At 38.9% G+C, this 27,764-nt stretch overlaps 1 protein-coding gene across 1 annotated transcript in view; it reads right to left on the bottom strand.

The window, feature by feature from the left end:
- The window catches only part of DNAH5 (dynein axonemal heavy chain 5), a 1,226,896-nt gene that overhangs the window by 278,098 nt on the left and 921,034 nt on the right, over positions 1 to 27,764 (bottom strand). The window contains exons 31-32 of the mRNA XM_044065791.1: positions 17,036 to 17,157; positions 15,755 to 15,904 (exon numbers count right to left, since the gene is read on the bottom strand). Of these exons, the coding sequence (XP_043921726.1) occupies positions 15,755 to 15,904; positions 17,036 to 17,157 (272 nt within the window). The remainder of the gene's footprint in view (positions 1 to 15,754; positions 15,905 to 17,035; positions 17,158 to 27,764) is intronic.

Here is a 27,764-nt window from a genome sequence, read left to right as displayed (position 1 = left end):
GTAAGAGAAAAGAAGGGCTGCCCTAATGTTAAATCAAACAACTCTGTTCAAGCCGAAGGTAAGCTTTAAAGCATACAAGGAAGAAGATAGCCTATAACAAAAGGTTATGGTGGCCACCAGCAGTTAACACTTGTATATATAATCCCTCAGGAGCTTCAAACAAACAGATTTGAGGAAAATGCTGTACAATATTGTGTTGTTGTTGAGGGACTCTTAGTTGACTGGAACCTAACTACAGAGATTTATGATGTTCCACTGCACCCAAAGCTCCATATGATTCCAGCCAGAGGAAACCATTTCCAAACCTATTGTAGGCTCATGGGTTTGGTGGATTATTAGAAGTGTCAACAGTGTTCCATGCTTGATATACTTGTTTTCCAGAAGATAACTGTCATTTCCTAGAGCAGACAGAATCTTAATATTTAAACAGCATAGACATCTAATACTAGGAATGGAAACATTTCCAGTAACACTTTCTAACTTTTGCTTCAGATCACAGATTTAAGGACCCAGGTTGTACATCTGGAGACATACAATAGGGACATGTTTTTTGGCTGGATAGAAGACAAATAAAGGAATGGTCAAAGCTTTCAATTATGATGGGAAGCGGTAAAATGTCATTAAGGGACCAGATTAGAAGTTTAATGGAGGCATGTCCATGACAAAGTATGCATGCAGACTTGGCAAGGATGGGAAAGGGAATTACAAAACATTTTTAACTGATTGCCTGAACTGGATAACAGAAGGGGCAAAGACAGCCAAACTAAAAACTAGTAAGATTTTAAATGCCAAAACAGATTTTTGACAGAGGGCTTTAGGCTTACATATTTCACCAACACCTTTCAATCACAACATCTTTTGGCTTTTGTCTGAGAGAAACATGGTTAAAATTAAAAATCACAAGTGGGATTTATAATAGCAACACTAGACAAGGTCATAGAGGGTTTTTAATCTTACTAATATAATCTTCCAACAGAACTCATCAGGTTTACCACAGCATTAGGTAATTTGATATCCTACAGAGGGTATCTACCCTAATAAATGCGAAGTTGACTTCTTTGCTGAAATACAGTATTCTGATATATATACACACTATGGGTCTACTTTGGAAGCTCGAAGTTTCAAAACCATAAGATCAAAGTTTTGAAACTTTGAAATTGTAATAAAAAAATGAAAAAATTTTTTTTTTTACATTTTTGTACCCTGCACCCCCTGCTAAATAAATATATCAGCTCCGAGATTGCACTACAGTGAGGAAAATGGCAAATTTCCCATTCTGCTCTGTACGTCGATCTCCATTCAAAATGTTTGAAGTTTCAAAACTTTGATGTTATGGTTTCGACCATTTGCAGTTCGAAGTTTTGAAACTTACAGCTTGTGAAGGGAATCCAAATATATATATATATATATATATATATATATATATATATATATATATGGGTCTACTTCATTTCACTGAAAGCTCATTTAATTGAAACTCAGTTGCCTGTGCACAATTCACTGAAAGCTCATTTCACTGAAAACTAATTTGACTGAAACTCATTTCGTTGAAAGTTATTTATGGCCTTTTCCCCACTGTAGTGCGATCCTGGAGATATTATATAAAGTAAGGGGGTGTGAGAGGCACAGCCCCCCACATTGAGTGGTGTGGGGGCCGTAGCACCCCACATAGTTTGGTTAGATATTGTCTTCTGGAAAGAATTATTCATTGGACTTGTAAGTATCCATATTTATGTTTTTAAACACTTAAAATAGGTGGGGGGCTAAGCCCGCCACACCCCCCAGGGGGGCTGTGCCCCTCAAACCCCCTTACTTTATATACTAATTCCAGGATCGCACTACAGTGGGGAAAAGGCCATATATAACTTTCAACGAAATGAGTTTCAGTCAACTGAGTTTTCAGTGAAATGAGCTTTCAGTGAATTTTTACGCAGGCAAATGAGTTTCAGTGAAATGAGCTAGTGAAATGAAGTAGACCCATATATATATATATATATATATATATATATATATATATATATATATAGATCCCTATCATAGGATAGAAACCTCATTTGACTGAAACTCATTTGACTAAGACCATAAGACTGAAATTTCAAAAAAATTTCAAAAGACTGAAAAGTCATTTGACTGCAACTCAAAAGACTGAAACCCATAATACTCAATCTCAACATACTAAATTTTAAACTGGACCATATAAAACCAGACTAGGTAGGGGGCTATGCCCCCACACCCTCCAATGTGGGGGGCTGTGCCCCCCACACACCCCAAACTATATATACTAATTCTAGGATCGTACTACAGTGGGGAAAAGGACATAGTAGTGGCAGCATGTAGATTACTGTAAGGTATGTGAAAGGTATATGCCCTTTTCCCCACTGAAGTGGAATCCTAGAGTTAATATATATAGTTAGGGGGGGTGGGGGGGGCATAGCCCCCCACCTAGTCTGGTTTTATATGGTCCAGTTTACAATTTAGTATGTTGAAATACAGTATTATGGGTTTCAGTTAAGTGATTTTTCAGTCTTTTGAAATTCCAGTTAAATGAGGTTTACACGCACACACACACACTAGTGAGAAAATGCACCCATAGATGGTGACTTTAATGAATGGCTCTTTGAAAAAAATCTCAAACATGGAAGAAGTTTGCTATCTCATACACTCCACCAGAATCCTGAGATCTAGTAACAAAAATCTACTCTTCACCCCCATATGCGACAACTCTGCAGGAAACTCACTCCACTCTTCCTATGTCATTAGAAAATGGAACTCCATACCCACTGCTCTACAACTAGACAATATGATACAAAGATTTAAGATCAGTCTAAAACAACACCTAACATCCTCCCGACTGTGCTCATACTCCCATTCTAGCTAACCTTCTCTTCCACCTTCCTGCCCTTAGTTTCACCCTCTTCCACTGAAACTTTGCCCTACTTACTCCTCACTTACACTATTCCACTTTTACTTAGCTATAGTTTCCTCTTCCCACTTCACTTCTCACTACCACGCTATGTATTTATCTCATAACTTTTCTCTTCTAGCTTTCTTTTGGCATCACTCTCATGTTTCTATCATCAAACACTATGGTAATATGTTATATATGTCTAATGAAAGTCCTAACTTCAAATGTCAACACTGCAAATAGCGTACATATTTTTTCTCATGTTCTTCTTCTTCTTCTTTCGGCTTTTCCCGGTTAGGGGTCGCCAAAGTGGATCACCTGTCCACTCATGATTGGCAGTGGAGTTTTACAGTGTCGAGTTGCCAGCTTGGCGCCCAACCTTCCACAGAAGGCACACACACACACACACACACACACACACACACACACACACACACACACACACACACACACACACACACACACACACACACACACACACCTAGGGCCAATTTAGAGTGTCCAATCCACCTAATGCATGTCTTTGGGATGTGGGAGGAAACCGGAGCACCCAGAGGGGACCCACGAGACCACAGGGAGGACATGCAGACTCCGCACATAAGGCACCCCAGCCGAGGATCAAACCAGAGAACCTCTTGCTGTGAGGCAACAATGCTAACCACTGCACCACCGTGGCCACCCCATTATTAATCAAAAATGTTAATTTTCTTGCAAAAGATATAAATGTTTTTCTCTTAGTATACCAATGAAATTAAGTTAATGTAATGTTTATCTATCTGTAGCAATGCAAAAGTGCTATTGTAATTTCTGTTCAAGAAGCTTTTCTCACCAGGCCTCTGCTGAAAATGGGACTGTAAGCTATGATGGACTCACCTGATACACAATAAATAAATCAGTGATCCATAAAAAAAAGCAAGACACAGAATTACCAGAAAAGTCACTGGGAAGGAATACCACTGCCAGGTGAAGGTAAATGTTTGTAACCTGATGGTATAATCTTCAGCATTAACCTCTGTTTTCCCCATTTTGTACATGAGTTTGGCAGCAGTGACAATCGCCCAGAGCCATTTTTCACATAGCCAGGAGGCAAATTAAATGGACATTTCAAGGACTTGCTGAACAGATGTAGGTTAAACATTAATGCATGATTTAGCAAGGATTGATAGAGTATAGGCAAAGAGAAATAAATAGGGGGATCCTAAGGGAAAGACCAGCACTTCGAGTTTTTAGTACAATCTAGAACAGAAACTGCTGTTAAAAAGGAATAATTAGTACAACATACTGCATGATAACAATAAGAATCAATCCAAGAAGGTTGGAAAGGATTGGGAAGAGAGACTTGATAAGCAATTCACAAAGAAAAATGGGGGGATACATCTATGTCTCTCAAATATGCAACAAGGTCTAAAAGAGTTAGGATATTTGCTTGGAATTGTTTACATAGATATTTTATACCCCAAGTAGACTCCAAAGAATTTTTCCTCAGGTAGACAACAAATGTTGGAGGTGTGATGGGGAAGAAAGAGATAATTGGGAACATGTTTTCAGGGAATGTAATGAGTTGGCAGATTTTAAGATTCCCTGCAGATTGCTCTGTTAAAGATACTGTGTGAGAAAATAGGTGCAACTACGGACACGATTTTGTTTAAGCTACGATACAGAATCAGAATTCCTAGACATAGTAAGGCCTTGCTGAGTCTAATTATGGCGGCTGCCAAAAAAGCAATTAGTAGAAAATGAAAATTAATGTCTAAACCAACTTTACTAGAAGTAGTGAATATAGTAACAGAGATACAACAACTGGAATTTGATTTTTAAAAAAGGGAAGGAGCAAATTACATTAAAAAATGGGAATTGTGGGAACAATACATGCAGAGGAGGAACGAGGTTTAAAAGAAGGTTGGATTTGAATGAACTATGTAATGTTTGACTGACAATGACTGGATAGATTATAAGTGATGTATAATGTTTGCAACTAAAATTATGCCAATATGTTTTATGATGTACAATGTTTGCAAGTAAAATTATGTCAATATGGTTTGTTTCCATTTATATAAATGTATGATTGTCTATGTTATACGTGATAATTTAATAAAGATGTTTCTTGGTTAAAAGAAAAAGAATGAAGTGAAAAAACATTAATGTATGATTTAGTATGTGAAGAATTGTACAGAATGTTTACTAATTTATGTGCTTATTTGTAAAATATATACATATTTTAATATTGCATTTATATAGCTTTAACAATAGTAGTTCACTAGTACTCATGTTCTTAAATTTTGTATGAATCGATGAATTCTATTGTTAACTCATAGTAGTCTGGCAAAAATACTTAATATGATGCATTCTAATAAGTAGATGGAAGCCTGTTACACAACAATGAGATCACTTTTTTGTTACAGATTTATATTTTTTGTCCTTGGGTATTCTACTTGTTATTTCATTCATTAATATCTATACGGTGTGGCATGTCACACATCTAGAAGCCTACACACATCCTTGCATTACAGAGTATTTTCTAAAAAAATAAAATTAAAAACCATAAGATAAACAAGTCTAAATATTTTGTGAATAATAAAAGCAATTAAAACTGTAAACATAGCAATATTATTGATACAAAGTGAGAAGAGTCATTGCAATTAGTCTTTCCATATATATTATATGGAAACACTTTATAATCTCGAAATACTGAAATGGATTTCAGTATCTCGAGACTATAAAGTTGAAGTTTGAAATTAGCAAAAGTGCATAATCGCGAACTTGAATATCTCGAATTTGCGGTTTTGGCTTTGCGCTACGTAATGTCCAGGATTGTATGTGGATGGTGTGCGGTGCTGTATGTGGATTTAGGTGTTATGTCAAGTAAGTGAGTGTTTTGTAAGGGTAAGAGTCTTGAGAAATGCATTCACAAGCAGATAATGCAGTAACCTCTCCAACAGAACCTTCTAACACACACACAGCATGGATTTCGTCCCAAACACAGTGCTACAACTGCATTAATATCCTTCCTCACTGCTGTATCACTAGCCCGTGACAATAATAAACTAGTTTCATATCTGTTCTTCGACCTGTCTAAAGCCTTTGACACTGTCTAAAGCCTTTGACACTGTCTCCCATCCCCTCCTCCTAGACAAACTCTCTCACTTAAGATTCTCTCCTCCCACCATATCCTGGTTTTCCAGCTATCTCTCTAACCACCAGGAAGCTGTTAAATGGCACTCTGCTCTACCTCCCCCCTTAGCATACCAATGGGTGTCCCCCAAGGATCCATACTTGGGCCACTGCTCTTCAATATTTTCACCAACCTACTTTACACTTCTTGTCCGAACTCTACACTTGTACAATATGCTGATGATTCAATGGTCATCACCATTGCTGACAATCCATCTGACCTCAACTCTACTACCCAAGCATCATTCAACACCATAGAGACATGGCTTTTTGATGACAAATTAATTCTCAACCGTAAGAAAACTATGCTCCTACTCTTCCTCCTCAAAAACCTCATCAATCTCAAAACTACATTTTCCATCCTATCTAGCAATAGTACTGTCATTACTGCTGACCTAGCCCTAAACTGCTAGGAGTCATAATAGACGATCAGCTTAAATTTGACCTCCAAATCACTACCTCTATCAAAAAGACTCACCAGAAACTGGGACTCCTTTGCCGTAACAAAAGACATTTAACCAATACAGCCAGAATAACTCTCTCCCATGCATTTCTTCTTCCCACTCTTCTCTATAGCTGTAAATTATACACAAATCTTAATCCCACACTCATAACCAAACTTGAAACTACCTATAATAAAGTTGCTAGATTTTCTGCAAACCAAACCTACAAGTCACACCATTGCCTATCACTTAAACAATTGGACAGGCTCGAATTCCCTCATTTGCTGCTACTGCTAATACATCAACTGCTAATTATCCACTCCATCCTCTATCTACCATTTTTCTGGCCTAGCCTTCTATCAATTATATCTAAATATTCCCCAACCAGGGCACTACATAGCTCAGACCAAGACATCGTACAGATTTATAAACCCAAAACCAAAACAGGATGTTTACTCTATAACTATAACCCTACTGTAACTTGGAACCAACTACCCCTAGAAATTAGGTCCCTTGACCAAACAAAGCATTTCAAACTAGCCACTCAGAAATACCTAATAAATAAATGGTCCTGACACTGTAGTCGTCCTCCCCGAAACTACCCAACCCTAGCTTCTGTCCCTCATCCCTCCTTCCTCTTCCACTGTTTACCTTAATAATCATCTACCTCTCTGTCTTGTTGCTCAACCACTACATTACCTTATTATTCCTTCTGTACCTATACTGTAGATAACCACTTAGGAATAATGAAAACTGTATTCCTTGCATGACATTGCACCTAAGTTTTTGTAGTAAGATTTCTGACATTGTACCCATCTGCTTTTCTGTATGATTTATTGTAAATATTTTTTGCAGTATGATCTCTAACATTGTACCCAACTGTTTTCTGTATAATTTATTGTAAATGTTACCTCTCCAACTAATTGATTAGCTGCAAATGAAAATTGTCTTACAGACTGTTAAGTAAAATGTAAATATTGACTGCGGAAATTTTCTCCTCGGGTCTCCACTGAAAACGAGCTTAATGCTCAGCTGGACTACCCTGGTTAACAAATGGAAAATAAATAAATAATAAAAAATAAAGTTTTGGGTGGGAGTTTGACTGTATGTGAGTGTGCTGATATGTGTGATGTGTGTGTGAGGGACTGTAGAATGTGTGTGCGTGTGTTTGCTTCTGTTTACTGTTTGTGCAATCTCGAAGTTAGTATATATAAGTACGGGTGTGTGTGGGGGCAAAGCCCCCCACATGTGAGGTGCGGGGGTGCTAGCCCCCCTGTTTATTTATGTTGCAGGTTTGTGGATGTTTGTTGTTTTGTTTGTTTATGTTGTGATGTGGGTGTTGTGGTATATGTGTGGTCTGGTGTGTGCTGTGTTTTAGGCGTTTTGAATTTCGCGGTTTTGGTGTTTCGATGTTGTGGATTCGATTTCATGGTCTCGAAAAACTGAAATTCGAGATTTCAGTATTTCGAGATTATGAAGTGAATCCATATTATATAATATATTATAATGAACACAAACCAGAATTATATTTTTGTTAAACTTTCACATATTGCCATATCTTGGTAAACCATACAACCTAGACAGATAGAACACTTTTGTTAATCAGACATAAGCTTTCACATGAAATTCCTCTCGGAGTAGATATTTATTTAGATATTTACAGAAATGTAAAACATATGCTTGACTGTACAATTAGCAATATAAATAACATTGAATATCTCTCAAAATGTGCAAACTTGTAGTGCAAATATCAATGAAAGTTTTCTTCAACAACATCTAAGATTTCACCTTATGTCATATCCATCCATCATGTATGTCACTTTTTTTTTTAAAGTATTAAGTACATATGGAATATTTATTTTTTCATAACAAACTAAGCAGTATATCCAGTAAAATGTAATATAAATGTACACTGGCAATGAATTTTCCTGTTCCCCACAATAGTGCATAGATCTCTCAGTTATCAAAATATGAATAAAAATAAGAAAATATGAATAATAAGTGGAAAACAGTGATTAATTTCTCACTTAAGAGGACATCCTTGCTTAATAGTCTTAGTATAGTTTTGTTAATTCCTCCTTGACCTTACTAATTCCCCATTATTAGCTGGCAAGTCACTCGGTTAAAGAAGCCATAAGCTATGTGCGTTAACTAGAAGTATACAAAAAAGGAAATATAGTCACCAAAGTTTTTAACTGTGATATGCAAATCTAAACACTGCCCCTGGAATTCAGAAAGGTTTACTGTTATGTGGAAAGGATTATCTCTGAAGGTTTGAGCAATAAGGTACGCCCTTCTGACTCTTCAACCACTTTGCCACTAAAATGTTCCTCTCATGGGGCCTTAATGTGGACAGCAGTCTCGGTGAGGAAGCTGCATGCTAATGCTGCAGTCGGGGGGGGGGGACTAATGCTAATTACCCATGAGTTCTCTCTCCCCCAGAAATATCCATGACTCCCAATTTGCTAGGCTGAGTGACAGAACTACAATTTTATTACAGAAGGAAAAGTGAATGCCATCAAAAGGCAGAATTCATCCATTCACTCATACAGTGTACTTGCTGTGCAGTGGAGACATGGGGGTGAGGGTCAGTCAATGTGTGTGTGTGTGTGTGTGTGTGTGTGTGTGTGTGTTTGCCTGGGTGGTCACACTGATGTGGTTATGTAGGGCATGATGTGTGTATGTATGTGGGTGTGTGTGTGTGTGTGTTGCAGCATGCGTACATGTATGTGGGTGAGTGTTTTCAGAAGTGTGTGTAACTGTGGGGGTATGTATGTGTGTGATTGTAGAGGGAGGTGCCTTTGCTAATGTGATGCACAGATGCTAAGAAGAACACTAGCACGGTCATGTCTGACAGTAAAGTATTAGACTCACAGATATGGTAATGAACTAATAATGAAGCGTTTCAGTTTCAATGCAGCTTTACCATGACTCTGAATCAGAATTTCTCTCTGTTATGCTATTTGGCCAGCCCATCTGATGAAATTAGTGTGGGTGGACAGGAACTCTAAATTCCAGGGTATATTAGTTGAAATAAGGGTATTTTAGGAAGACAAAATGAAGTGCCTTATTTCTGTGCAATGATTACTTAATAAAACATACACAGAAGTACATTTGCAAACCTTTATAAAATACTGCCTATAATTATTTATGCATCACTGCTTTATCACAAAAGGAAGAAATGTTGACTATTAGCCTGAGAGTTATCTTCATAACTTATTAAAGTTCTAACTACTCATATTTTGCTATGATAAGATTCAGAAAAAATATTTAATTTAAATGGGTGCACCAGCCTTTTGCTTTCCTTCTGTATTCATTTACATAACACTGACTGTGTATGCACAAATAAGTCTTTTTTTTACTTGATGAAATCAAGAATAGCCAGTGAGATCTACCATTTGGTGAATATTATCTCCAGGAATATTATTTTTCTGATCCTAGCTCCTCAGAATCACAAGTCCTGGAACGTTTTTCCAAATATTGGTTCAGTTGCAAGATCACAGTTATGCAAAGTGCTTTGTCACCCTTAGTGTGTGTGTTGCTTTCACCCACAGTTGAGCAGCCATGGAGTTATATTATAAAGGTAAACAATGTAGGAAGTAATCCCCCCACACGCACACAATTTTGCACAGCTGTCACCAACATTTTTTTCACATATGTGTTGTGAGTTTGAGTCGTCCACTTTGCTGTACCAGGGTTATTGACACTACTTTGTTATGTAACACACAGACTACAGGGAATGATAAAATTTTTCTTTAAGAAAACTTTCAGTCTATAGGAAAAAGGCATAATTTTTCCAAAAGAGAATGTAGAAAAAACAGACAAGGGACAGGTGAAAAGGAAGAAATCAATTTAAAATTGGAAGGATTTAAGAATATTACTGTAACAAAAAAAAGAAGAGAAAGACAAACATTGACAACATGGCTCAGACTGTGGAGGTACAAAACCAGCTGGACAAGAACTGCAAGCTTGCAAATGTAATAAGCAACAAAAGCAGTGGGATTAAAAAGAACACTGGTGATGAAGATCATTCCTTTGTAACAACTAATTGAGTAGATATTATTGAATTAGAAGTTGAATATTCTAAAGATCTGGTCAGAAAAACAATTCTTGCAATTGGACATTCAATTATCAGAGGAACTGATACTTACATTTGCAGAGAAGATAATTAACACTGAAGAGTGTTATGCTAGCCAGGATCAAAAACAGAGGATGTGAGAAAGGCCTTAGATTGCCTTAATGTAAGGAAGTACAACTCTGTTTTTATTCATGTTGGTACAAATGATCTTCAAGAACTCTCTGACTGCTAGTACGAACTTACAGCCCTCGTAGATAGCACACCTTATACTAGGATGTATTTTTCACAAATCATACACAGAAAGGACAGTCATGTCACCGTGAATTAAAAGATTTCTTGGGTAAAGTCCTACATGAAAACAATGTCCTGTTTTCAAACAATGGAAATGTGTAGAGCATCCAAGCCTAATTTTGGGCACGTGTGTGTTTAAATAGGTTCCATGGCAGGGCTAGCCACCTGACAGTGTAAACCTTGGCTCTAAATGATTGACACTACTGAACTGACACCCCGACCCCATGTGCAAAAAATGGGAAGAAGGGGTTGTGGATAGATGGATGGATTTAGACAGGATGGCATGCACTTTTCAAGATCAAAGAGAATTTTTCTCAGCAGATATTTTGCAATATTTGATAAACACAAAGCAGGATTTTTGCCCTGTTGAAAAATTAACAGTTCAAAAATAGTAACATTTGATGCATCACTGATGGCTGTTAATGCTAGCAGCATTAATAATAATGTTTTTTTATTGGAAAATTTGCTACATTCCCAAAAGACTGATGTTGTTATTGTTTGCAAAAATGGTTAAAAACAATGACTGGAAGCCAGTTCTCTCTGGGTATAGGTTCATAGGTTGGTACTAGGCTATCAGCCCTAGGGCCTATACAAGCCTAGCCATAACAATTCCCTGGCTATTTCTTCCCTGGACCCCCTGTTTTTACTGTAACAGACATTCTAACAAAAAAATCAGGTGGAGGTGTTATGATAGGGACTAAAGACAGTTATGAGACCTATGATTATTACATATTCAAAGACCCTGAAACAGATAACAATTGTTGGAGTGTATAAACCACCAAAGTCAAGTGCTGGTGACCTAGAGAAATTCATATGGCTGAGGACTTACATTTACCAGAATAGACTAGAGTAATACTGATTCAACAACATTAGTAAGGAAATTGTTCAGAACATATGTTCAGGAACAACAATTGCTTCAGATTGTTAAAAAAAAAACTACCAGGGAACGGAACACACTAGACATTTTTTGTGTTCCAAAAGAAGTTACTATTACTTCATGTCAAGTTTTACCACCGTTGATGTGCAATGATCATGGGGTTATTAAGGTTAACTTGTTGCTAGATAATTCTGCCAAACTGAAATCTAAATAAATGGGCAGAAGGTTAATTACAGATTATATGGAAGCAAAACAGTCACTATGTAAAAACTAATAGGAGTGCTGCATTCAGTGGAAACACTGCAGACAGAATGTGGAAAGTTTTGAAAGAGAAATTGTTTGAATGCAAAAAAATCAAATACATTTTTAATATCAGGTTTTTGGCAGACAACGTCAGGAGGATATATTTCCATAAGAATATAAGATACTTGATTAAGGTGAAAGACATAAAAATATAAGAAATGGAAAAGAGGTCAAATTAAAACTTTGAAAACTGAAATAAACAGGCTGGACAAACAAATTAACCATAGTTTGAGGCAAGATCAAGAAAAATTTGAAGAAAATTTGTATAAAGATATTGAACATAATAGAAACCCATTTTATATATGTATAAGATGTGGAAAGAGTAAAGACCTACAAACTGATAATCTGTGTATAGATTCTAAAATTTATTCTCAGGCACAACAGATTATAAATATATTTACAAAATCTTATGCAAAACAGTTTGGCTTCACAAAGGTGGTGATAAATTTTCCTAGTGAGATGCAGGTAACCTCAGACACTGAAATCAAATCTGTATGCAGATGACTTGAAACTGGGTAAAATAATTAAATGTGTTACAGACACTGCATGTTGGCAAAAGAACTTAACTTAAACTGACCATCTGGGCAAAGGAGAATAATCTGCTGATAAGTTCATTAAAAACTAAACATATGAGATCTGGGAGACAAGAGGATATATTTCCATAAGAATATAAGATACTTGATTAAGGTGAAAGACACAAAAAATATAAGAAATGGAAAAGATGTCAAATTAAAACTTTGAAAACTGAAATAAACCGGCTGGACAAAAATTAACCATAGTTTGAGACAAGATCAAGAAAAATTTGAAGAAAATTTATATAAAGATATTGAACATAATAGAAACCCATTTTATATATGTGTAAGATGTGGAAAGAGTAAAGACCTACAAACTGATAATCTGTGTATAGATTCTGAAATTTATTCTCAGGCACAACAGATTATAAATATATTTACAAAATCTTATGCAAAACAGTTTGGCTTCACAAAGATGGTTATAAGTTGTCCTGGTGAGATGCAGGTAACCTCAGACACTGAAATCAAATTAGATTATATTGAAAAAGAACTATGCAAACTGGATCCAAACAAAGAACAAGGTGGAGACAGAATTAGTAATTATGACCTGAGAACACTTCAGCAAAAACTTACAGTACCATTATGTCTATTATTTACTAGTTTGAATAAATCTGAGGAGACTCCTTAAGATTGCAGACATTCACTTATTAAAACTGTCTTTAAGGGAAAGGGGAGAAGGACTAAGTCAGAATCATACAGACCCTTAAGTCTACTTTCATGTTATGGGAAAATAATGGAGAAAGTAATATTGCATGAACTACTGTCAGAAATGGAACAGTTGGGACTTGAAACCATATTTCAGCATGCATTTTTTGAAAATAGAATTATTTTCCACATGTAACATGATGTTCTATAACAATACAATAAAAGCTATGAATGAAGAATTGTGCTGTGATGTAAGATATATAGATATAAACTCAGCATTTGATAGGGTCACACAAAAAACGCTGATCAATAAATTAGAACAATTAGGTATTGATGTATTCTTGATAAGATGGATAGCTACATTTTATTTATTTATTTAATATTTGTTAACCGGGAAAGTCCAACTTGGAACAAATCCAATTTTCAGCGGAGGCCCGGGGAGAAACGCTCCAGATGCATGTCGTTGAACATGCGAGGAAACCGGAACACCCGGAGGAAACCCAGATGAACACAGGGAGGACATACAGACTCCACACAGAAGGTACCCCAACCAAAAATTGAACCGGAGAACCTCTTGCTGTGAGGCAACAATGCTACCGCTGCAGCACTGCCACATCCATGGCTTATGACTAGACATGGCAAGTATCATACAGCAATTGGACTGGTGAAATTCTTGGTAACAGCCAGGGTGTTCCACGGGGCTCTCTCATAGGCCTTTACCTTTTAGACTGTATCTTTCAGAGCTGTCTTTTTGAACTGAGGTGTTCTACAATCTGTATGCAGATGACATGAAACTGGGTAAAATAATTAAATGTGTTACAGAGAGTGCATGTTGGCAAAAGAACTTAACTTAAACTGACCATCTGGGCAAAGGAGAATAATCTGCTGATAAGTTCATTAAAAACTAAACATATGAGATCTGGGAGACAAAAACTGAAAAGTGAATATTTAATACAGCACACAGTGATTGAAACTGTAGTTTCACTTAAGGACCTGTGTATATAGAAAGATCCAGCTTTGAGTTTTTCTAATTATTTATTTATTATATTTATTGACATTTGTTGACCAGGAAAGTCCACTCGGCTTGAGACCCATTTTCAGTGGAGGCCCAGGGAGAAAAGCTTCAAGTTACATGAAAATCATTACATGAATTTGTAAGGAAACACAATTATAATTATAAAGCAAGTGAAATAATACAGAAAACTATCTAAACAGCAAATATGTTTATATCAATCAATTGGTTAATGATAGTTATAGATAGGCTGTATAAAAAGATTTATAAAGGAAATCAGAAATGATGAAGTCATTGATTATTGGTTACATTATACCCAAATATGAGTATGGAATAACAATATGGAAACATTATATAAAACAAGCTTGAGTAAACTGAAAAGAGTACAGCAGAAATATGCCAATGGCATTCATGGATGTGAAAATTTAAGTTATTAAGGAAGACTTGAAATATCTGAACATGTACAGTGTCTCATACAGATATTTAAGAGGATATTTTATTCAGGAAGACAAGGCATTTAAAGACAACTATCTCTGAGAATCTTTGAGTTATCAAAAATTAGTAGAGAATTATCAGATGACCTATGTAGAAGATTCTATAGGAATGAGAAGTGCACTAACTGGTTCTTTGAGAGTACAACTGATGCATGGAGTAGACTACCAAATTACATTAAAACAAGCAGTAGTTTAGAGATTTTTAAGAACAGCCTGGACATTTATTATGGGAACAAATATTTTGGTATACCGGCAGGCTAGAGCAGCATTCATGCCCATGCTTGAAATATTTGTATGTTTGTATGTATAGATGGATCTATAAACTTCTACATGGGCATGAAAAATGTTAATGTTCCATGGTATTACACAATAAATATCCTGAAAAAGACCCATGCTTGTGAAACATAGTTTTAAGTGACGATTTGGCTCATAGAGCTCAATGTTTATTGACATGCTGCCATTTGATGGCAAGAGAAGGTTAAAGATGTAGAAGTGATTTACAGTAACCCAGTGCTGTTAGCCACAGATCCACTAAAACAAGACTCAGAGCTCTCACAACTACTGCCTTTCTGCCTGGACAAGTAAAAGTGTATAGTACAGCCTATTCCTGCAGAGCTGAACCATCCAGGGCCTTCTGCTTTCTCCTCATGAAATTCTAAATGCAAAATATTTTTGTTTATTGATAGAAAGAGGGCTATGCCTCTTTTCCATTTAATTCAAGAGAAAGGAGGAGTGTCTGGAGTATGGGGGAGTGGTATAAACTGATCATTACTGATATTTTGTTAATTTATTTAATTATGCTAATTTCTCTTCATAAGGAAAGAGGTGGCAAGCAAAACTTAAATAGTTTTAGAAAGAGTTTCCACTTAAGTTATTAGTTTGATTTCATTTATGAATGAGTTAAAGTACTGAACATTTAGTAACAACACAACAAGGGAAATCATTTTTGCCAACAGGACTTGCCTGAGCAATGGTCCTATCAGGACACCATGATCTTATTAGCAGGAGCCGCCTAAAGCAATCAAGAGACTGATCAAAGCCACTTGGAATAACCTCCTCTTCAGGAAACTCCTTGTCAAACCAGTTCTTCCATACTTTTTCATTTCTTCCAATCTGAAAGCAAGAAGAAAATCACAAAGAAAAATAAGCTTTTACATTGCTGGCATCAAAAGCAGTGATGTTTCTACTGGAGAGACAAAAAGGTCAATTTATTGATATACTTCCATTAGAATTATTAAAAACTTTGGCATGAAATCCAATGACTCTATGAAGTCTTAAGGCACTGATAACTGTTACCAGGTATTCACTGTACATCTGTGCCACCAACTGATATTGGGTATACTGCACAATTTTAGTGCATAAAAGGTCGCTAGTATGAATTTCTGTTCTCTGAGTCAAAAATGGGGGGTAAAAATGGAGATTTTTCCTCTAAAGGTACAGTAACCCCTGAGTTAGTTATAATGTATAAAGTTGAAGGGGGAATGGACCATGCAAGGAGAGTGTGGGAATTGTTACCCAAAGAAAACTCCATTTGCAATCTTCAGTTTAAATGCCATTTTGTATATTTCAATTTGTAGGAAACATAACTTATACTAAATACTTTTGATGTAACCACACTCATACCAATCATACCCAGGATTCAATACGTTTACCAAAATAACACTGAGGCTGCCTGAGGAAGTTAGGATAAAGGGACTGGTGGCAGGCTTTCTCGTGACACTGTTTGGGAGTAAGATAGCCCAATGCACTGAGTAAGGTGCACATAGTGTCTAGCAGATGGTTCCGGAGTTGCATTGTGGTATGTGGACACATGCTATCTTGTTCTAAATGCATGCAGCATTCTTCAGGTAGAGGTTGGGTACACACACTAAAAGGAATTTCACCTGTTGCTTCAGGCTCTTTGTGATACCTCATACAGCCTGCAAGTAATTCCCGTAATGTTTGCACTATACTGCCAACCACTACTACTGTTTGAAGGCAAACAACCAGCCCTATATCAATGAAGTGACAGCAACACTGGTCAGAGGTACTGAAGTTGATCAAAGGTTACACATTAGCTAAACAGTGTACTGATGAATATATAAACTGAAATAAGCATTTTGCATATATGTAAGAAATACAAAGTTTTATTTAACAAGACTTCTTGCAATTCATAAGTAAATATTTTACATTTATGTAGACATTTTTATTCTCCATGTGACCTACATTTATCCAGGAAATGATATATGAAAACATGTTACATACTTGATCTAAAATATCAGAAAACTGTCGAAGTTTGCTGAGCTCTACCAGGTTTAACCAAGTCATGTCCAGAATCCACTTGGCTGGTTTTGGGGGACAAGCTTTGAGGTCCAGGGAAGCACCACCTAAAAACAGCAGTAGAAGAATTAATGAAAGCTGTGAGTTTCACTGTTATGCTAAAAGAATAAAAACTACAAGAAACATTTTTAAGATTGCTTTCACTGCCATTTTGTCAACATCCTTTATTTTTAAGTTTAAAAATGGGTTCAAATCGCAACATAGACTATTTTGGGGGATGGTATAGTGGTTAATGTGTTTACCTCTCAAGCACAAGGTACACGGTTTGATTCTCACCTTAGACTTAAAATGGCCCTCAAAGGCAACTAGTCTAGTACTCACACATGAACTTAAGCTGCAGCAATCCTAGGTAAAAATAATTTGAAGGCTCTTATACAAACAGTTTATTAATCAGGCTTGCATGTTGACTTTATTTTAATTTGATCATCTTGATTTTTTTATTTTTTTACTGTTAAGAACTTATTCTTCAAACTCTAGTCTAAATAAAACATATTCATGTCTCAGAGCCGTTACAAAGTTGAATTGTAGCTAAATAGCTTTTCCAGGTAAATTATGTATTTTATTTATTGCACATAATAAAATAACCCCCAAAATATACTACACAGAGGATTATGATTGGGTCTCTGATCATGACTAGTGTATTACATGTTAAATACATGGATGTCAAGAGCACATAAGCGTTATGCTTAAACAGACTTTGTAGTGTATGGAGCTTTAGTTGCTCTATGTAATACTATTTACAAAACAAAGTGTGGGAATATGAAGTGTTTTGCAGCTCTGAAAGGTGTAAAATACATAATGCTGTTAAGCAGCAGATAGCAGACAGAAATAAAATGTACCCCTGAAGAACCAATGGCTTTAAAAGCTGTTAGACATTTCAATCTGTCACAATCACTGTATAAAAGTGTGACACCGTACAGTATAAAACAGCACATAATCTGTTCTAGTGTCTGTCATTGTTATACTCTAACATGAGTATAGAGCTTAATAGTGCTTATAAGTGTTAAAAACCTTGTTAATCACCTTTCTGATGTCAGTATAATGTTTAATAAACCCATATTTCCCAATTTCAGGGTGCTATTGCAGCACTCCATCACTTCCTATGTGTTTTGACTGGCTGCTTTCTTTCACAGACTGCATTTCTTCCCACAAATGCCTTCAGTGGCAAATGTATAATCCAACAAGAAGAGATCAGTGAACAGATTTTCTGCAAGTGCTTATAACTGTGGCTTGCATGCACTTATATAGTATGAAATGGTAGAGCAGTAAAGTGGGTTTTTTTTTTATTTTTTCATAAGTTCATAAGTTCATAGGTAGGTACTAGGCTATCGGCCCTGGGGCCTATACAAGCCCAGCCAAAAAGATGCCCTGGTTTTTGCCACCCAAGAAAATTATTTTCCTGTGCCACTGTCGAGCAGAGACCCAGAGGTCATCCCCGGGGTGAATTTCCTATTTCCCATCCAATTCTCAAGATTTTTCTTGAAAAGTGCTATTGAGGAGCTTTGTTTGATATAGATAGGTAGTTTATTCAAGAGTATGGAAAGTCTCTGGGACAGGAATCTATCCCTCCGGCATGTTCTGTTTATTGTGGTGACAAGGCTTAGGTCCCTAGAGTGTGTAGCTCGGAGGGATTGGGATTTCTTTAAGTGGAGCATGTCCAATTGCTCTGGGTTTGACATAGCTTTGTATGTTAGGCAGTGATCACCTCTGAGTAGGCGATATGCGACGGAGTAAAGCTAGAGTTTTTTGAGACGGTCTGTATAGGGCATCTGTTTGAGGCCGGTAATCCTCTTTGTGAGGTATTTCTGCGGCCTTTCCAGTTGTTGTTGGTGTCTTGTGAGGTAAATACCAAAAGGGGCGTTGTACTCTATAATGGGTCTAATGAGTGATGAGTAGAGGGGAACAATGACCTCTTTTTTTCTGGATGAGAAACCTTTTGTGATGAGGTGTGCCACGTAGAAGGATTAACTGACTATTGTGGCAATGTGATTAACAAAGGAGAGACTACTGTCCACCTGTGTCCCAAGGTCTCTTATCACACTTTCGGTGTTAAATATACTACCGCCTATGTTGTAGTTCATGGGTACAGAGTTTTTACCAAAGGGGATGACAATGCACTTTTTGGCATTGAGCTTGAGGCCATGGCTTTGACACCAGGCATCTGTCTCAGTGAGGCCCTTTTGTAGGATGTCCACATCGTTAGGAGTTTCGATTATGGCTCCTAGTTTGCAGTCATCTGCGAACTTCATTAGCCAAAGACCTTCTGTGTTACCCTGTACTTCAGAGAAGTAGATACCAAACAGGAGAGGACCCAGGACTGAACCCTGTGGTACTCCACTTGTCACTGGTCTGAAGTCGGATTTGGAGTCTGCTACTTTCACAGTGTGGGTTCTGTCAGTGAGCAAGTTGGCAACCCATCTTGTGACATAGGGATTTATACCTAGTTTAGTGAGTTTATCTATAATTCCAGAGTGGGGGATGGTGTTGAAAGCCTTGGCAAGATCTAGATAGGCTGTGTGAACCACCTTACCCTTGTCTACGGCTTTGGTGACTGCTTCAAAGAAGTCTATCAGGTTTAGGAGACATGATCTGCTTTTTACAAACCCGAACTGGGTGGGATCCAGAGTTTGGAGATTACCAATGTCTTGTTTATAAGTTCCATGATGATACGTTCCATAGCCTTGCAGACCAGGCTCGACAGGCTAATGGGGCGGTAGTTCCTGGGGTCTGTGGTGGCTCCCCCCTTGTGGACTGGGATAACCGTTGCTGTGCGCCATTCAGCAGGCACAAAGCCTGAGGTGAGGCTATGATTGAACATAGTACTTAGGTGGGGTGCCAGTTCGTTCTGTAGTTTGTGTAGAACACAGCCTGGGATGTTGTCTGGTCCCATGGATGCTGTGTTCTTGGCTTTGGAGAGTGTGGTTTTTACCTGTGCAACTGTGATTACAGGAACTTTGCATTCTTCCGGTACAGAGATGGGCTCTTTAGGGGGTGAGAGGGGGGTAAAGTTAGCACTGAACCCATCTGCCAGGATGCTGGCAATATCAGTTGGGTCTGTATATTTAGTGCCATTGTGCTGTAACTCAGAGTAGATCTGAGTGTTGCCATTGAGATTCTTGACATAGCTATAGAATGCTTTGTGGTTGTCTTTAGAATTAGTGGTGATTTTGTTTTCATAACTAGCTTTGGAGGATTTTATCAGGGATTGCAGCTTCTTACTGAGGCTGACCAGGGAGCTCCTCCACTCGTGGGATTTTACTCTCTTTTGCAAAAGTTTCTTCCTTCTGTTGTACAGTTTGTTTATGGCAGGGGACCATCAGATTGGCTTCCTTTTTTTGGAGGATAGCATCTTGGTTCTGTTTGGGATAGCACGATCCATGCACTTATGTAAGTGCTTATAAAGTGCAATTGTGTAGGATTCAGTAGTCGTAACTGTATTGTCCATCTGCATGGGTGTCATGAAGTTCACCACTTCTGTCTTAAGAAGCATCAAGTTGGCTTTGGAGAAATTTTTTACCATGGTTTCCTTAATGGGGTGTGGAGGCAGGATGTGGATATCTATGGTAATTAGCTTATGGTCGGATCAGACCAATGAGGCGTTGACTTCAGGTGTGGAACACCAGTCACTCATATTGGTAATGACTAGATCTAGGATATTGTTGCCCCTGGTGGGGGTGTGGATAAGTTGATCCAGGGCATTGGAGTTTATGAATCCCAGAAAGCGTTGAGCGAAGGAGTTGGTACATGAGTAGTTTTCCCAGTTAATGGTGGGGTAGTTGAAATCACCCATTATTAGAGTGTTTGGTTGAACCCTAATATTTTCCAGTACATCAAGAAAAGAGGAGTGGGAATCCTGGGGCATGGTGGGTGATCTGTAGCAAGCTACAATTTGGATTGCAGTTCTGCCCAGAGTTAGTTGCACTTGGAAAACCTTGGCTGCAATTTGCTGAGCAACTAGACTGGCGGTATGGATATCCTTAATGAATATGGACACACCTCCGCCTTTGGTGTTCCGGTCCAGGTTACATGGCCAGAATGTGTGGTATGAGTTATAGTCTGGTAGTGCAGGGGTGCTCTCTGGAGCCTTGAACCAGGTCTCAGTCACTGCACAGATATCGATGTTCTCCATTTTAAGGAGTGCCTCGAGTGAGTGCATTTTGAGATTTAGACTTCTAGCATTGAGTAGCATCACCCTCAGTTTTTGCTTGCCTGTTCCTGTTACGGTGGTGAATTTGTCATTTGAACCTTGCCTAAAAAAAGGCACTATAGGGGCGGCAAGAACCTAAGCCAGTATCCAGAATCCCAGGGGTGACAGGTGCAGACCATCTCTGGCAAAGCATCGTGGTCTGTCAACCATGTCATCCCAGGCAGACAGATACTGGATCCCTTTAGAATGGCACCAGAAGCTTAGCCAATTGTTGAAGTCAATCATTTTGTCCTTGTACTGCGGCATCATTCTGGGTGATGGCAGAATGCAACTCAGGGCTAGGGTCATACCTGCCTGAGCTACAAGATCAGAGAGCTCTTCCATGTCTCTTCTCATGTAGTCCAGGGAGGTACGTCTCAGGTCATTCACACCAACATGGACAATGACAGAGTCATATTTGTACTTGTTGTAGAGTGACCTGAGTGTGTGAGTTATGTGGCGTATCCTGGCACCCAACAGGCAGCAGACAGTAACCTTCTCCTTGTTTAGCCTGGTGAGTGGGACATCAGTTTACCTGACTATAGAGTCGCCTATGACTAGTGTGCTGGGTAGGTTGTTTTGCCTTATTGGCTGAGGTTGAGTGGCACACTGAGTCTGCGGGCTATGTGTCATTTGGGTTGTGTTGAGGGGTGGAGGTTGCTTGCATTTCTGCTTTGGAGGTCTCTGTTGCTTGAGCAGATTATTATTGAGAGCCTCCATGAAAGTTTTTGTGTTTCTGTGTGTGGCTTTTGGTGGTGTAGATTTAGTGAGACTATGTGATGAGTGTGGTGTGGTGCAAGTGTTTACCTTCTCCTTTTGACTGTCAAGTTCAGCTTGATTGGAAAGAGCTTTACCTCCAGTTTGACTAGATAAGTGCATCTCTTACAGGTTGTAGTGTTGGGTGGTAGGAGGAGAGGGTTATCTGTGTACGAGGCAATTTCTACATTGCCCCAAGATGCCCAGATTCATCAGATAGACAGGCGAGAACACTGGGAGCTGACCCTTGGACATGCCTGAATAAAAAAACTATTTTCCTCTAGATAAGTGAGGAAAGTGAGTACAAGAGCTGTTTTTCTCTGTGCAAGTATGGAAAGTAAGTACCAAAACTGTTTTCCTCTAGGTAATGAGGAAGGTTGAGTGCTGTAGTAATTAGTAGGTTATTTAGTGCTTACATGTTCTGAACAAGTGCTGATCACGAATAAGCAAATTCAAGTGCTAAAAGTAAGAATCTGTATCTGGACTAAACTAGTTACAGGAAAGGGGAAAATCAAGTGCAAATGTGGGCTTTTAAATCAGAAAGTTGAGAGAGATGGAAAAACTGCCCAAACTGCCAATAACTACAATTTCTGGGCCAGAACCACTCCTTATGTGGTAGATAGGTTACCTAGTGCTTACCACTCCCACTGATAAGCTAGAAGGCTTCCCTACAACACAGAAAGCTTGGGGGGGGGGGCTCAGAAGCTTACATATAGTCCTGGATACAGCAAATCTGAATCTGGACTACACTAGTTACAGGAAAGGTATTATATATATATATATATATATATATATATATATATATATATATATATACAGAAAAGTAGCTAAAACAGCAGTCAAAACAATTCAAATGCAGTGCAAGCTAGCACACGAGTATGTAGCAATGCTAGACCAAACAGTTTAAAAAAATGCAATTAAATTAAAAATTACTAAAAACAATACAGAAGGAGTCTATTAGGTAGAATGAGGTAAACAGATGGGACTGGGGGGAGTGTCCAAGATCAAATCTATAGTGGGGGTGGGCAACTGCAAAAACCTCCAAATTTAAACAACACAGGAATAGGGAGGGTGGGTATGTGAAAACCAACACCTTCAGCAGAGATCTGAAAAACTATACAGTGAAGCAAAAATAACAGTGCACAACTCTGAAGTCAGCCAGGAATGATATAAAATTAGTCAAACAACAATTACCAGTACACAACTCTGAAGTGCTAGAAAAATATACTCAGCTCTGTATATCTCCAGATAGTTTGAAGAGCACTCTTTCAGGACACAGGAAGGCTCCAGCAATGATATATCCCACTGTACAGCAACTGTGGAGTTGGTGTGTAAAAGATAGAGGGGTGTGGATGCAACAGGGTTGAAGGCTCAAACCCCTGCAGCTTTAGTAAATCCTACTGCTGCTAAGCAATGTAGCAAGCACTAGCTACAGTTTAAACAAAGGGAATGCTACAGTGCTCAGGTATGACAGCAAATAAAGAAGTTATGTACTTACCATAACGTTCCATCTGTGTTGTCGATCTTCATTTATCCTTGACCTTTGGGTTACAGTTTTGATCCACAGAACTGTCTCAGCTGTTACATAGCTCGCTCCAGCCAAATCTCTCAAGCTAAAACTCTACCTACAATACCCCTCTCCATATTACCTCAGATTGACTTTGCAGCTACACACAAAAACAAAGGAATTTGTAAACAGAATTGAAGAGGCCATGTCCAAGGTTAAACCTGATAAAATTACCAGGACAAGCATCTGATCCTCCAGGAAGTCAGCAGGAGGGAGAAGGAGGGTGAGATGCCAAGGATAAATGAAGACTGACATCAAAGATGGAACATTATGGTACGTACATAACTTCTTTATCTGGTATGTTGTCGATCTTCATTTATCCTTGACCTTTGGGACATAGTCCCTAGCTACTTCAGGTCCTCTGTGGCTTTATGGAAGGATATTCCTAAGAACCGTAGATCCAAAGGAAGCTCTTCCCCTGTTGACCAAATCCAATTTGTAATGAGTGCTAAAGGTATGTGGAGTAGTCCAGGTTGCTGCTGTGCATATTTCTTCAATGGAAGCCTTGGAATGGAAAACAGCTGAAGTGGCTATTGATCTAGTGGAGTGCACTCTCACAGGCGCTGGTAACTTGAGATTGTTTTTATTCTACATGAAAGTATCTTAGCCATTTTAACATGATAACTTTTGAAACAGATTTTCCTACAGTTAGACCGGAGAAAGATACAAACAACAGGTCCAAATTTCTAGATTCTTTAATCCTGTTGCGGTACAAACTTAATTGTCTGTGAATGTCCAGCAAATGTAAACAAAATTCACCCTTGTTGGAAAAATTGGGAAAGAAAACGTGTAAGTAAATAGTTTGATTAATACTGGATTCTGAGACCACTTTAGGAAGAAAAGATGGGTTGGTTCTTATTGAAACCCTATCCTTATGAAAAAGCAAATATGGGGGGGGGGGGTGTTTGAACATAATGCTTGTATCTCAGAAATTTTTCTGGCAGAGGTAATGGCTATCAGAAAAAACTGTTTTCTATGAGAGAAACTTTAAGTGACGTGTCGCCACTGGTTCAAAAGGGGAAGCACCAAAGGCTGCAAAACCAAGGTCAGATCCCAAAGGGCTAGAGGGTCTTTAAACAGAGGTTTTAATAGCAAAGCCCCTTTCATGAACACTTTAAATACTCTATGTGAAATTACTGAATGGTCTTCGAAGCCATTGTGGAAATTAGAAATGGCAGCTAACTGGACCTTAATTGTGGAAACAGAAGCTCCCTGATCAAAATGTATGGCTAAAAACTCCAAAACCTTTTCAACCAGTGCAGAGAAGGGGTTAAGATTATTATAGCATGCCCAAATATAAAATCTCTTCCACTTGGTTATTGTAGAGTTTACTGGTGAATGGTCTATGGGAAGCTAAATTCTTCTGCCTGGCAACAAACAGAATTGGAGGAACCAAGCTGTAAGCTGGATGTTCTGAAGGTTGAGGTGCACCAGTCCCTGCAGGTGAGACAACAGATCTGGAACTGTGTCCAGAATCCATGGACAGTGAATTAGATGAGGCCATATAAAGGGGAACCAGACTTGTCAAGGCCAGAAGGGTGCAATGAGAATCACTTTGCTTCTCAACCTGCTGGCATTCTTCAAGAAGCGAGGGATCAGAGGGAAGGGGGAAAGGCATAGAGTAGACCCAATCAAGAAGGACAGCATCTCTCGGGGACTCCCCTTGAGGGGGAAATTAAGTCAAAATAGCTGCTGCACTTGTTGTTTTGGGGTGATGCAAAGAGGCTGCAGCAAGGTTGGCCCCAGCGATGGAAAATCTTCTTCACCATACTGGGATTGAGGGACCACTTGTGAGGCAAGAGAATACATCTGCTCAGTTTGTCCTCTATCACGTTTGAGTTCCATGGGATGCACATTGCAATTAGAAAGCAGATGGAGGATATCGCCCATTGCCACATTCTGAGAGCTTCCCAACAGAGGGAATATCATTTGGTTCCACCCTGTTTGTTGATACAGTAGACCACTGACATGTTGTCTGACTGAATTGCAATAGTTCCTAGACGGAGGGCAGATTGAAAAACTTGCATTGCTAAGAGCACTGCCCTCAATTCCAGGACACTGATATGCAGGTTGGCCTCTATTGGGGAACAAATGCCTTGGACTGATCTTCCCAGATAATGCCCCCCCCCCATCTAGAAATCATCCATGGTCACTATGGCCTTGGGTTAAGGTGGAACAAAGGGATGGCCCGAAACAATTTCCTTGGATTCCATCCACCAGGATAAGTCCTTCATGTAGCAGCTGGTGATAAGAATTGGATAGGTCACTGTATGGCTAGGATGGACCATTGGGATGCTAGAAGCCATTGTAGTACTGCATGTGGAATCTTGCTAGTGGAACCAAGGCAATGGTTGCTGCCATGGACCCTAAAGTTTGGAGGACTAGAAGTGCAACAGCCTTGTCTTTGGGGAGAATGGTTTGTACTTGGGATTTTATCTTCTGTAGTCTGTTAAGGTGGAAGGGAAGCTACACAAGAGATGGTACTTAGACGAGCACCTATGAACTGTAGATCTTGAGTGGGACTTAGCTGATATTTTGACTGATTCATTGTAATGCCCAGATGAGTGAACAGGTGCAGAATGAAGTCTGTTGCTTAAAGCAGTAGATGCCTGGTGGGAGCAGTGATGAATCAGTCATCTAGACAAGGAAACACCCGGAATCTGTGTAGTATCAAGTGAGCTTTTACTGCTACCAGATACTTGGTAAACACCCTGGGACTGTGGTGAGACCAAAGGGCAGCATTCTGAACTGAAAATGACTGACTCCTAGACAAAAGGGGAGGAACCTTCTTGAGCATTTGTCGATTTTTGTGTGGTAATACACATCCTGAAGGTCTATAGAGCATATCCAATCATTTTCCTCTAGAAAGGGAAGTATAGACTGAACCATGACAATCCAGAATTTTGCTTGCTGAACAAACATGTTCAGAAGGATGAGATCTAATATTGGTCTCAAGTCTCCCGTCTTCTTTGGCACCAAAATGAACCTTAAGTAAAATCCGGATCCTATCTGGTCTGGTGGGACCTCTTGGATGACTCTTTTTTTCTAGCAGCTTTTGAATCTCTACGGCTGCTTGGTCCCTCTGATTCGATAAAACATTGGGGAGGCTTCACAATGATCTCAGTAAAAAGAGTGAAGGAGATATGGTAATCTCTGGCAATGATCCTCTGCACACAAGCATCTGAAGTTATTTGTCACCAGGCTCTTGAGTGCCATGAAAATCCTCCCCCAACTGCTTCCAGAGGTAAGCAATCAGGCCCCCTTTCAGGAGCACTGGTAGGATTGTCCAGAGAAAGAATCTCTGGACTCCTGATTTTATGGGCCATTTCTGTCTCGGGGTCAGCGTCTTCCATTAGAGCTCCCCCCTCTGCCCCGAGGGAAGCCTCCAACACGTGTGTCCTGAAAAGGCCCTTTGGATTTTCTGACCCACATCTTACCAGTCCTCCCTGTTGGGAAGCGGAAAAACATATGCCCACTGCAGATAGGGTCTTTCCATCCTTCTCACACCTAGCTAAAATTTCTTTGACTTTGAGGCTGAATAAAGATCTGTTAAATGGAGCATTGATGAAGGAAGACTTGAATGGCTCCACAAACTCACAACAGCACATCAAAGTGTGTTGTCTTAAGGCAACACCTGAACCAGCTGGACTGGTTGCCCCTTCAGCTACATGCACAATGAACCTCATGGATGAGTTGGAAATCGACTCCAGGGTGGCTAGCTGGGAGGCCACTTTATCTTGGACTCCCTCAGACACAGCTCCTGCTAGGATATATGATAGCTCCTTGATCAGGTCCCTCTGGAGCCTAGTGAAATGTGTCATAAAATTCAAAGACCTTAAAGCAAAGGTCAATGAAGCATATACCTGCTTTCCGAATCTGTCCATCACCCTGGACTCTTGGTTTGGGGGATGAACAGAGGAACTCTCCTCAGCTAGTTCCCTTTTAGTGTCCACTGCCACCACCATATCATCTACTGCTAACCACTTTGCCCAATGCTGGTGGTTCTCTGGAATAGGTAGCATTCTGTCAGTTCTCTGGAGAATTGGTTCTATGGAATCATGAGCCTTCCAAGCTCACTGCACAATCAATTTAATAAGACTGTCAGTGGGAGGGGTAACCCAAGAAGTAGATGGGCGAGCACCAAA

The sequence above is a fragment of the Protopterus annectens genome, chromosome 3.part0 (assembly GCF_019279795.1).
Source record: "Protopterus annectens isolate FY-2018-M chromosome 3.part0, PAN1.0, whole genome shotgun sequence".
NCBI classification, from domain to species: Eukaryota; Metazoa; Chordata; order Ceratodontiformes; family Protopteridae; genus Protopterus; species Protopterus annectens.
The sequence above is the reverse complement of the archived record's forward strand: the minus strand, read 5'-3'. Positions and strand labels throughout refer to the sequence as shown.